General features: G+C 41.3%; 1 protein-coding gene across 1 annotated transcript in view; it reads left to right on the forward strand.

Annotated features, from left to right (window-relative positions):
- The first annotated feature begins 8,024 nt into the window (after positions 1–8,024).
- LOC140229568 (uncharacterized) overlaps positions 8,025–14,066 on the forward strand; it is a 56,898-nt gene continuing 50,856 nt past the window's right edge. The window contains exon 1 of the mRNA XM_072309815.1: positions 8,025–8,117. Within this exon, the coding sequence (XP_072165916.1) occupies positions 8,102–8,117 (16 nt within the window). The 5' untranslated portion in view covers positions 8,025–8,101. The remainder of the gene's footprint in view (positions 8,118–14,066) is intronic.

Below are 14,066 nucleotides of genomic sequence, written 5' to 3' on the forward strand. Positions count from 1 at the left end.
ATTTCTTCGTCATCAGAACATTTAATACATATTCTATATAGTGTCTTGATACACATAACTACAGTGTATATCAGAGTGACCCTGACATCTTTAAGATGAAAGTACGTAATTTGGTTTGTAATATTCGATAGCGACATTTCGCTTATAAACACAAATAATCTTTGATGTAACTTTACAGCATGTTGGTTATGATTGAATTATGTGTGTGATTTTGTCATTTCGGTAGTTTGATCAATTAGATCAATTATGTTCGATTGAAATAAGAAGCAGTTATAAGCATAAAGCAAGTTATGATAACTATATACGCTAGCCTTTATAGTGGTGTACTTATTAACTTTACCAATCTCTAATTATTATATTCGCACTTGAAAAAAATAGTCTTTTAGAATTAGTCACTCTTGCTATTTATATCTTCGTTCTAAAACTTATCGTGTGTTTTATCTGTTTGTTTCATTTCAGTATTTTATCTAATGTCCTACACTCCTACTCTCCTACTGTCTTTCTGCTGTTCATCTTCTGTTCGTCTTCTGTACTTCGACTGATGTACGACTTTTGTTGAACCACTTCGAGAGTGATGATCGCAATAATCCGTTTCGCGAACTTTGCTCCATAGACAAGTCGGACTGCTGAATCAATTTCTTTTGGAGTATTTGTCATATTCGAACTCGACCGAAACTCCTCACTTAGCAAATCGCGTGAGGCAGCCACAGTGTCAATAGTAGATAGGAATTACGGACCGCCCCCAGTAAGCCAAAGTTGGGGCTAGGTAGTTGGATCTCAGTCCGTGATGGGGCTATATCAGGCGGTGGTGCTTATAGTCCGGCCACTTTACTAACGACGATATACGGATGTCATCCCAGCCGGTTTTACCAGCAGATACCCACAGATATAGTGGTAAATGAACTGCTTCAGAAGTTGCGACATTCTGTTTGTAGGAAGCATACTTTCTTCAGTGATAGTAAGTCAAAAGAAATGTTCCGGTTATTGTTAAAGATTAGATGGCTGTCGTTATATTGAATATAAAGTAGGGCCTATTAATACATGATTTTTAAGGCAATTACAATGATTTGCTCTAGTGCTTTGGCTATTGAGTATTGGGTTGATTGTAACATTCGAAGGGTTTTCCCCAAGGGTAACGACCCACTGCTCAAGGCAGAGACGAGAGGGCAGACAGGGGAGACCGTCGACATGAGGCATTTCGCTGGATGCTGAGGCGACATGGCGGAAGTGACGCCCTGTGGAGCCGGGAAATGTGCAAACACCGGGAAATGTGCAAACGTCTCGCCGGGAAATGTGCAAATCTCTAAATTTCATCGGGAAATGTGCAAAAGCCGCCGGGATATGTGCAAACCGTTCATTTCACCTATATTATGTACAGATGGAAGAGAAAGTTGCAAACCTGCGGATGAATCATTGCTTCCTTTACCACATGTCGTAGCCCCCACCTGTCTATAGCGACCACTTGTCTTTTTTAACATTTTCAACATTTTCTTGTAAACCCCACAACGGATTTTCATCAGATTTGGCAGATAGCATCTTAATAGTGATGTGGTCGCAATTTGTTAAAATGAGCCCCCCCCCCTACCACCACCGAAGGAGGGGGGGGGGGGGGGGTGAAGCCTCAGAGTCCCTGCACTATGGAATTTTTTCTCTCTTGTTCTGCCGAACCGAAAAATAGATAGAACTAAGTTAGTGCTTTGAATACATTAATGACTGAAATTTCATTTTTGATTATAGCGGATCCAGGGGTACCCTGATTGGGGAGGGGGGGGGGGGGTGACGCAGAGCCCGAGGGGGATTGTCCACAAAATTTCAGCATCTTCTCGATATATCTCATGACAGATTAATCACCAAACTTGGCAGAAAGCATTTTTATGGTGATGTGATCCAATTTTGCTAAAATGAGTCCTACCCCCGCCCCAACCACCAAAGGGGGGGGGGGGGGGCGGGGGGCGGGGGAGATGAAGTGTCGGATCCCTAATCTCTGGGATTTTTTTTGAATCTTCTTCTGTCAAACCACAAAAGATAGAGGTAAATTAGTAATATGAAGACGTTAATGACTGAAATTTCATGTTTGATTATGGTGGATCCAGGGGTGCCCAGACTGGGAGTGGGGGTGGGGGAAGGAGGGGGATTTTCCACATTTTCAGCATCTTCTTTAAAAATCTACGACGGATTTTTATCAAAGTTGGCAGATAGCATGTTTATGATAGTATGATCTTGATTGATAAAATGAGCCCCCCCCCTCCCGCCAAAGGAGGGGGAGGGGGTTGAAGCCTCAGAGTCCCTAAACTCTGTCAAACCGGAAAAGATAGAGGTAAGTTACTGCTAATGAAAACGTTAATGAATGAAATTTCATGTTTGATTGTGGCGAATCCAGGGGTGCCCAGATTTTTTTTTTTTTTTGGGGGGGGGGGGGGGAGAGGAGGGGGATTACCACATTTTCAGCATCTTGAAAATTCTACAACGATTTTTTTGCAGATTATATTTTATGGTGATATGATCTTAATTTGAGAAAATGAGCCCCCCCCCCCCCACACACACACAAACACAAACATACACCGCTGGGGGGGGGGGGGGGGAGGTGAAGCCTCAGAGTCCCTATACTGTGGAATTTTATCTTCTTCTGCGGAACAAAAAAAAAAAAAAGAGATAGGGCTAAGTTAGTGCTATGAAGACTTTAATGACTTAAATTTCATGTTTTATTGTGGCGGATCGAGGTATATATGTCCGTATGTGGGGGGGGGGGGGGGTAGAGTGAGGGGAAGGAGGGGGATTTTCCACATTTTCTGCATCTGTTTGAGAAATCCTTGACGGATTTTCACCAAACGTGGGAGGTAGCATCTCTATGGTAATAGAATCCCACTTTGTTCGAAGGGGCAACAAGTCCAATTTGTTCCCTTTCCCCAAAGCGGGGGCTCAGACGAGGGTAGCCACCACGTTATAAATAAGCAGACGTGAAATTTCATCAGGGTAGGCCAACCTTCCAAAAATGTGATAAACTTGTGTTCTATTACTCTTAGTTGTACAGAAAATTTCTTGAAATATGTAGGCCTAGTCCAGTTGTCATGCTTAGGGTTTTCAAGAAATACCTGAAATTCTGAATTCCACCCGAACGACCCCACCCCCTCGTCTCGGCCCTTTTCGAGGGGCTGAGATGGGGGGGGGGGGGGGGCTCCACCTCCTCCCACCTTTGGGGTTGGGACGGTAAAAATTCGTCATAGATTTTTGTTTTTTTTTAGGAAGATGGAGAAAATTTGGAAATTCTCCCTCCTCCCCCTCACCCGACCCACCCCGATCAGGGTACCCCAGCCTGCACCCACCATTATTAAACATGAGATTTCAGTCATTAATGCCTTCGTAGCACTAACTAACTATCTTTTTCGGTTCTACAGGAGATTAAAAAAATCAGAGTTTAGGGACTCTGAGGCTTCAACTCCCCCCCCCCCCCCATCCCCTCCTCTTCGGCGGGGGAGGGGGGATCATTTTAATAAATCAAAATCAAGTTAGGTGAAAATCTGTTCTTTTCAAGAACATACAGAAAATGTGGAAAATCCCCCTCCTCCCCCTCACACCGCCTATCAGGGCACCCCTGGATCCGTCATCATGAAACGTGAAATTTCAATAAATACGGTGTCTGCATAGCATTATCGTAGTTCTATCTTTTTCGGTTTGACAGAAGAAAATTAAAGATTCTAGAGATTAGGAATCTTAAGCTTCAACCCCCTCCGAAAAGGGGTTGGGGAGGAGAGTTGAAGCCTCCCCCTCCCATGGTCTCATGCCCTGCATCCCTGGATTTGCCATTAAACTCAAATTACTGTCATCAATGTCTTTATAGCACCAACCAAGCTCTACTTTATTTGGTTATATAATGTAAGAAGAATTTTGATAAAACCGTAGTTCTGGGACTTTGAGGTTCCTCCCCCCCCCTATTTTTTTTTTTTTTTGGGGGGGGGGTATGACTAATCTAAACAAATTGAGATCCCATCGCCACAATGGTGCTACCTGCCAATTTTGTTGAAAATCTGTCAAGGATATTATTAAGAAAATATTAAAGGCGGAGGTTCATGCGTAGTTTTGACATGGAGTTTATCTACCATCTTTATACACAGTATTGCTAAAGTAAATGGTTTGCACATTTCCCGGCAAAATTGAGCTTTTCCACATTTCCCGGCGTCATGTTTGCAGTTTGCACATATCCCGTTGATGAAATTTGCACATTTCCCGGCGTTTGCACATTTCCCAGCTCCACACGCCCGCCGAGAGAGAGACTGCGCGAATCGGACTCGCTATACGACAGGGACGAAGGCGATTGTACAAGCACAAGCATAACGGGGTCCCCGTCGTCACTACACACTCGGGTCGAGGCGATAACTCGAACGCCACGAGGTGAACACAGTCCAGTTATTTGAATTAAGACATCACATCATAGCCAGAAAGCCACTGAGCTAACGGCAACTTATGTTCGCATCAAAATTCATTCTTTATAGATTTGCTGTAAGAACCAAAGGCAAAGACAATTAAAGCATTTCAGGTTACTGTATATCGCCTTCTTCATTTCGTTCTTGAGTGAATTGACGCCAGCCAATAGTTCTTAGAGATCGTTTTGTTGGTTCCATTTCATATCCATTTTAAGAAATGGAAATTGGACCAATTCTGTGGTGACAACAATGAAATACATTGTATTGCATGAATAATACCCTTCTGGTCAGAATAAGTCCCCATTTACAAAATTCAGCGAAAAAGCTTTTGACGTTTTTGACATGTTTCCTGTATATGCAACCAATCAGTATAAAGCGTTTTGCAAACATGCTATTAGCTATCATTGTCGTGCAGATGGTATGCAACTGTCTTAAACCTGCTATGTCTTCATTGTCATCCGCCATTGCAAAATATGAAGAATATTTGCAGACTTGAAAATCCGGCTTGCATCCAATGGCCTTTCCCTGAATGATGATAAATCTGAGTTTTTGTCATTGGGTTCAAAGAACAATTAAGGTCAATTATCAAAACAAATAAGATGTAGTTTATTACATGCCCGTTCAAGTTATGCTAGATTCTTTAAAGTTGCAATCCTTTGAACACAGATTGGAATATAATTACCATGCACTTATGTATAACATTTTGAAAGGTCTTGCTTCGGGTCACTTATGACGAGTTTTACCCCAGCGAGCTGATCCGTATCCTACAAAATCAATCTCACTACACCAACTGTTGCCTATATAGCTAAACCCAAGACCGAGTACAAAAAGCATACACAACAACGAAGTTATTCAACTACCCGTATCTATCAAATCCTCTGCCTCACTGCTCCTTTGAAACGCAATATCCGCAAGATCCAAGTGATCATGTTATTGATATCTTCTTGCTTTAAAAGTTGCCTACATGTTCTTCATGTTCCATTTCTCAATTTCTCTCTTTCTCCCCTTTTTCTGTCCTCTAAGCTTTCCACTTTTATGAAATGTATTATTGCACGCTTATGTATGTTTGAAAAGTATATTATTTGTACTCGAAGAGATTTTGTACTATATGATATTGGAATGTGAATGGGTTGCTGAATGTCCTAATGTTCAGATCGTGGGCTTGCCGTGGCAAATCTACTACTAATACCACGCGAAGTTTGTCGAAATACACTTTGCATCAACAGAATACTAAATCAAAAACCAATATGTTGTAAAATTTTATTTACCGCTATGATAACTGCCCGTGGCATACGAAACCACGTAGTGCATATTTTAAAGTTTGAGTAAGACTTCAAAATGTATAATCATAAGAGTCAGGAATATCATTCACTGAAGACGTTACATCAATGTCCTGACAATGTAATTATTATACACTTTAATGCAATGCATGCCATGTATGGAACCATGGAACTGTAACTCCATAGACACTAGTGAAACTATTATCATGATAATCAAGCACCAGCTCTTATAATATTCATGTATATGAATTGAATTTGAAACTTGACTTGAATGTATTTCTCATTTATCACGATAAATCCAAATACAATGCATATCATTGGACAAAAACATCATCAAAATCATCAGATTACAATTCCAAACATTTATAGCTACAGAAATAGATGCAATGATTATATGACCAACTAGATCTAACAGCTCATTGATGTGTTCCTTCTTTTGACTTGGGTAAGAAACGCACACTAAAACTTGATATGGTGCATCGAGGCTTAGTTACCTATATCGACGTAATCAAGCATTGAATTAATCAGTGTTCTAGTAGCAGGCGTGATAAAAAGTCATGAGGTAATATATACTCTGGCTCAATTTAAATCAACAACAAACTAATAGCGGGACAGGCGCAAGCTTCCGCCCGATCGATAGTGCTGGTTGTAATCCTTCAGCATGGTATACTTTCCTGCGTTAGGTTTTTTTAGTGATCATTTACGTCGATGGAGGACGATTTGTCAATCAGTAGTTGCAATAAAAAAAAAAAAAAAAACTAACGGTAGGATTCATGTATAGTACCCTATCATTTGTCAAGGTTAGTGGCTTTATTTCTTTGCATGTTTGTGTGTGTGTGTGCTTGTGTGCGTTTGTTTGTGCGTGAGAGAATACCAGCGCAGTTACAATACTCTATACATGATGTGAAAGAGGGCCTATCCTTGACGGGAAAACGGATGAGCAAACATTCAATGCATGGGCAGGAAAGTCTTGAGGTGGAGTCCGGGGGGGGGGGGGGGGGCATTTCATGAAGCGTTTTGTCAGATATTTTGTCTGACAGACTGTTAAAAGCTACTGAAATCCTTGCATCTGATTGGCTGAGAGCAAATTTATCCGACAAAGTTGTCGGACAAAATGCTTCATGAAATGCCCCCAGTATGATTTGTTTTAATTTGCGCATGATTTTCGCATGAAACAAGTTCTCAAGGGAAGGTAAATCTATAACACTGATGTGTTAAGCAACTGCTCTTGGTTTTTGTTACATAAAACTGTCATTAATTCAATAAGGAAATATCTAAGTATGGTTGCGTGATTTTCATTTTTGAATACCTGGTACCTCACAAACATAAGATCTCAAATTTGTGCATATGTAAAATGGAGAATAAAATAATAGATGTATTGCATGTATACCTGACGCAATAACTCATCCACTCTCGTCTTTTTTTTTTCTTTTGGTGTTCTTTAACCAGACAACTGTCCTTGCAATTTAATACACATGGTATTACCGCATACACTTCTTTAACAGATGTCATATTATATAGAAGTGGATGGAGTTTGAGAATACAGGTCTACCAGATACTGAGATAGTAAGGTGAGCAGATTGGAGCGGAATGTATAACGACAGGGAGGTCACCTCCGTGATAACGATTAGGAATTGACAGAGTAGTACTGTAAACCAGAAAATGTATACAATCAACACTGAATATTAGGGAAATAGTTGGAAAGATATACTGATAAACAAATCGAGCCACCCGCAGTCACCCGTTGTTGTCTGCACATTGTGTCCTGTTTGAGGTGACTTTGTTTGGGAAAAACATATTCAATCCAACCAGACATGGCTTTGTTTGCGATCACGTCTCACACAATGGTAAATATGTGAATGCTTGTTCCAGTCAAAAGAACAAACATAAAAAGTACAAAAGGAAATAAGTGACTGTGCCTTCCATTCATGAGAGACATCGATAATTTCTTTACTTGCCAGAATTATGCAATGCTTATAGCAATGCTCACATGACAGTACAGATGTAAAAGAAATTTCACCTAAGAGCAGCGTTCTTAAATTGTACTGTGGTACGTACAGGTAGGCCTGACCTTGTTGATTCATGGGTCTACTAGAATGGTGGACTGGTATAATACAACAGGTGGGCCGTTCGGGTTTATACCATTGACGGGTAGCGGGGATTCCCCGGATGACACAGTATTTGTCTGTTTAAGGCCAGGGGGTAGAGTTCTAACAATAGCCCTATCAGCCTTTGTCGCTATGCTGTGCTTTTGTGATTATCACACGGTGCATTGTATATTTAGGCAGATAGCCAAAGTTCAATTGATCGTAATGACTGTAGTACAAACAGAACGTCTAGTGTCCCGCCATTTTCTGTACCGTTGTGTGTCGTGTTTGGTGACTAAATGAGAACTGAACTATGGATTTAAGCAGCGGTGAGTACTGAGTACTATGACATGAATAATGCCGTCAGTGATGTTGCGGTATGTCTGGTCTCCAAATTTATCATTCGTAGAAATGTATTAAAAAAAGCACTGTACAGAATGCTCGCATTACTGGCTGAACATGTCCCGGGAACATGTACTCAATGCAAACCGCGGTCTGTGCTTGGTCGATGACCTGTGACGTGCACATAATCAATTTATACCTATATACATATACGCTAAACAATGATACTGCCCTTTATAAACTGTGGGTAGTATATTTCTGTTTGGACACTTTAACTCTCCGATTTTGTCGTGCATGAACATGTGTAACGTTTCAATTGTGTGAAATTATGTGAATTTATTATTGAAACATGACTAAATCGAAAAATCGAAATGATCAGATTCAGTGAAATAGTCTCTAGCAATGATTTGTAGTACGGGGAACCTAGCAATATACTACTCTGCACATTACTTCCTGTCGAGGGGACTTTGGTTGGCAATATATTACTTATGTAAATACTGACTTCTAAAATAAGATTAAAATGATGTAGAATGCCTGAGAGTTTAAGGTGAGAAAATGAATAGCAAGGGTGATGTTGTATGTTGCTTAAAAGAGAAGGCATCAACGTGACAAATAGTGGTTTAAATCACATTACATTTATCGTGAAAAGAACTTATTTTTCCTTCACGGCTGCCGGAAGCAAAATAAAGTGGCTTTGTAACTTTACGACATACGCAAGAATATCAACGTTCCACTTCCTATGTATCAAACGTCGTCAAAACTGCTGACACACTGGTACTGTCCGCTGAACTCACAACTACCCCTGAGGGTTTGTGGAGCCGGGATTTGTGCTAACACTGGGAAATGCACGCACGTCTCGCAGGAAAATGAACAAACGTTCAACTTTAAAGGGTCTATACAGTTCTGGTCGGGGTGAGGATTTAGCTTTTAACGTTTTGCGAGATATTCAGAAACCACTCTACGAGATGTCGCAGAGCATGTAATTCTAAGGGGTATCAAAAGTTTATTCGATGAAAATGGGTTTTGAAATGGCCGAGATATCCAAAAACAAGGTGAAACAAAGATATCCTAATAAAAGACGTGGCCTGTTCCCTTTTATTATTATCACCATTTTGAATATCTCAGCCATTTGAAAACCAATTTTCATCAAATAAACGTTGAATCCTTCTTAAAATTACATGCTCTTTCATATTTCATAAGAGGTTTCTCATTATCTCACTTAGGAATGTTCAAAACATGAATCCCCACCTCAACCAGTACTGTACAGTCCCTTTAACGGGAAATGAACTCTTAATCATGTACTTCAATGGTGTTACCTATCGATTCTAATTTTCGGGGTGTCATTCCTAGGGTTCAACTTAGGACCGCTATTGTTTATGCTCTCTATATATAATAATAATAATAATAATAATAATAATAATAATAATAATAATAATAATAATAATAATAATAGAGAGACTACCTGGAAGAGATACTCATAGCGCTGTAGAACAGGGTACATATGTATAATACGTACCATAATGCAGAGTATCACAGAAGATAAGAAGAACAATAAACAAACAAACAATATACGTACACAATAAAATATATACATACAGGTAAACAATTGTTAATTTAGATTGAAAAGATAGGTCTTGAGGTTCTTTTTAAAAGCATCAATAGAAGATGCTTGTCGAAGAGATTTTGGCAGGTTATTCCAAAGTTTTGGGCCCATGTATGAGAAAGCACGACCCCCAACTACGCTTGATTGGAGGTACCTGTAATTTTTGCGAGTTCGATGAACGGAGATTTCGTGGTGGTTGGCGAAGATGAAGAGTATTTTGAAGGTTGGTAGGGGAAAATGTGTGCGATGTACGGTAGACAATAAGAAGAATCTTGAAGTTAACACATTTTTCTACAGGGAGCCAGTGTAGGGACCGAAGGATTGGATTAGTATGTGTACATGTAGTTTTCTTCGTGAAAGTAAGTAATCTAGTGGCACAATTCTGAAGACTTTGCAGTTTACTGAGTTCTTTTTGTGGAAGGCTGCAAAACAGAGAATTGCAAAAATCTAGACGAGACGAAATAAGAGCATGCATCAGTTTATCTGCTGCTGATTTAGTTAGATATCTCCGAATTGAGCCCAGGTTACGCAAATGAAATCTTACAGTAATTTGAAATTACATGCATTCCGTGTGACCTGCGTGTTAGGCGCATTCGAGTGACGAGTGAGGGCTGACAAGTCGGTGAAAGAATCTCTCTGAAGGAATTTAATATGGCAGAAGTCCCACAGAATATCATTATCTTAACCGCAACTGACTCTCTACTAACCAGCAGAAAGACAGTAACTGATCCTCAGCATGCACGCAATTTGCTCGTATACTTTGTAGCTCGCTCCACGCCCGCAGAACTGACCAGCTACACGGATAATGGAAGTTTCGACGTCGTCCCTTCCCAGTAAAACACCCACATTACGCTCATAGAATGCCCGCAGTTGACATGCGCTTCTGGCGCGTGAGCATAGATCCACGGGCAACCTACGTACTTCAAGTGGGTCAACTGCCTGTGACATGCAGCAGCTACGGGCATCCTACTGGCCTTCTGTGTGGACCTCTGAGGGCAATCCCCGCGACTCACCCGGTAAAAGTCTTGGTCATGCTCAAAACTTGGGTGCGGGTAAATCGGACTTGCGTGCACACCTCCGGGCAACTACGGGCCAGATAGCCTACGCGCTAGGAACTGTCAGGTGCGAGCCAACTGCTGGAAAGTCCGGGTAGCATTTTTTTTTTTTTTTCACCGCAAGTCAACCCGCTAGGTTTCCCTAGACACTGTGTGACAACCCTTATGGAAAGAACACAGTTTTCAATTCAATTGAATTCAATTCAATCATAGTTTATTCCAATCAACGAAAATCAAAACATAATACAAAGTATACATGTCATGTCATAGTTTTTCCACACTATGTAACACAGTGTGCAACACAGTATTACACACAGTGTCGAACACAGTGTGAAACACAATGTGTTGTGGTATTACTAGTATATCCAAGCTGGACATTCTGTATTATTATAATATTTTCTTATATTTTAAGTATTTTCTATCGAGAAATACGAAAATAAGATTGATATTGAAATTGAATTGTCACCTGAAGTCAGGCGCTGCGCCGTGATGGCCAGCTTGAAGCTTGGAGTTAGTGCCTTCCTCATCTATTAATCCTGCTTCTGTATCCTTGGCCCCACTCATCGAACATTGATAGATAGATGGCGCCCTTAGGATAGATAGATGGCGCCCTTAGAGTGAAGACGCATCCAACTGCAGGTCTCTCAAATCTTGGAAATATTTTGGAATTTAGGACATTCATTTGAACCTAGACTGCTGCAAACAACATTGTTGAGGTCAGTAATTTATTGTGATTACTTTCAAGCTATATTTGAACCACCATGAATCCTCAACCAGTCAAATCAACTACTCGAAAAAATCCACCCAGGACAACCAGAGCTGGTGCTTCTACCCACGGCAATCTTGGCACACCCAACCCAGCAGTTCCACGTCACGGCAGCCCGCCAATTTCGAACGCAGCATGCTCTACCAACCGTGTCTTGTCAGCGGTCCCGGAATCCATTGCTTCCGATAGCTCAGACAATGAACTCGGGGCTCCCAATACATCAAACATGGCTGCTTCACCATCGAACCAACCTGTACCGACTCCCGGACAGCAACAAGCGCACGGAGACGATACTACACCATTGCCGGCTAATCTGGAAAATTTCTTCAGAGCAGCGACCAGTCAGGCACAGGCGCAGAAAACTGCGCCTCCCGCCAGGCGCAGAAAACTGCTACTTTGGGGTTATCCGCCCGAGCGCCGAGCAAGTGTGCCCGCTACAATCGATTCTCGTAGTTTCCGCGAACAGTCGGTTCCATTGATATCGTCTGTGTACCAGGCGCCCGTTACTGCTTTTTACTGATTTGCAGTGCACTAAGTACTGTATGCAAGACAAATTGCCAAAACACGATAGTATGTATGTGTATACTGCACTGTATCACCATAATTATATCGAAATACAGCATGCATCAGGCACATCCAGAGCCACACGCTCTCACCAACAAACACCATGCGCTATATAGGTCTCTCCACACTGACCATAGCTCATTTATAAATCAAGAAATAGGCTAGTGAGATTGAGAATGAAGTAGGAGTCATTGGGATTACCTTGCTGTTACGATGTTACGCTGTTCTGCTTCCTTTGCAGAATCATCTGCAATTAACTCTGATAACTCATGTTTAACTATATGTGCTCTCTTCTGTCTCTCTGGAATCTAATCTAAAACTGCAATACCTATCGCATAGCCCCTGCCTCTGTGCTTTGCCCATGGTCAGTTCAAGACCAGGGAGGTACGCGGTAGGCCCCACAGAGAGCCTGGCCGCACTTTCACAACACTTTCGTTGTTTTAAACTGCTGCCCTATGTTTACTCAACAGAGATAAGAACCCAGCCTGCCGGGGAGAGTACCACAGAGAAGAGAGAGGGGGAAAGAGATGATGCGTTGAGAGATGGAAGGTGGCTGTGCTGGGGGAGAGAAAGGGAAAGAGGCCAAGAGAGGAGATGAGAGAGGAGAAGGGAGAGAGGTAGAGAAAAGGAGAGAGGAAGGTCTGATAGGCAGGAGTACATTTCTGTTACACTATCCAACGCCTGTTGCACAAGGCTAAAAAGAGGGCAAACCGGTGGTCATTCAAAAAACATTTACCTAATTATGTATTCCGACCAGAATTACGCCAGATGTCAAGGTTTTATTCCCCTAGAAATTATTATTATGCAAGATTAGGTATTTGGCTTACTACAGAGGAAATATCAGAAAAGTGTCAAGGTTAGAATTTTCGTACGAAATTAATATCGATTAGGTGTATTCATCACCTGAATTTTCTCCATGCCTTTTACACTACGAGCATCGCGTGGCATGATGGGTATTGTCATTTTAATATTCATGATACTGTAGCAGAAATCGGCGCTTTTCGACAGGCGCAGTTTTCTGCGCCTGTGCCTGACTGGCGACGGAGCGATTTGAAGCTACGATTCGCAAGGCAGTCGACAACTTCATCAGTAAGCTGACCGAGCTGGAAACGAATTTAGGCGCCTCGCTTGAATTCGAACGCAAACGTATCGACGACCTGCAAAAAAATCAAGAGTATCTCGACAAGAAGGTCCACGACATGGAGAACGAAATAACGCAGCTCAAGTCGAAGCTTGAGATACACGCAATGGCTGCAAACAAGAATGAGCGATTTTCAAGGAGGAATAACGTTCGAGTTATTGGTATCCCCGAAGCTCAAGAAGGAGAGCGCGAGGACTGCATTAAGATTGCTGAGGACATCCTCCAGAAGAAGTTCAACATCAATAGTAAAGTCGAACGCGCACATCGCGATGGTAGGCGATATGAAGGTAAACCACGTCATATCCTCATCAAATTACTTTCCTATCGTGATAAAGTAGATGTGATGCGCCGAGCGCGTGATACCCTAAAAAACGATCGCTACTTTATCGTTGATGACTTAACCCCCATCGACCTACAAGAAAAAAGGAAGTGGGTAAAAGAGGTCCAAAATTTGTACGCAACAGGTACAAAACTGAGATTTTTCAGTGGGAAGTGGCGCAAACATGACGGCATCCCATATAAATTTGAGTAATGTACCACTTGTTTCAGAGAAGCTATGTGATTATTTCTTCACACAGTAATAATTTCTATTTCTCAGAAAATGCCAAATGCATATTGAAAAGTTATAAAGTAATGTACCACTTGTTTCAGAGAAGCTATGTGATTATTTCTTCACACAGTAATAATTTCTATTTCTCAGAAAATGTCAAATGCATTGAAAAGTTATATCTCATGTCTGAAACAAAATAGGCACTCATTGTCGGTTATACATTATATTAACTAATTCTACTATGTGACAGTATCTCA

This window comes from Diadema setosum, chromosome 6, assembly GCF_964275005.1.
Source record: "Diadema setosum chromosome 6, eeDiaSeto1, whole genome shotgun sequence".
Lineage (NCBI taxonomy): Eukaryota > Metazoa > Echinodermata > Echinoidea > Diadematoida > Diadematidae > Diadema > Diadema setosum.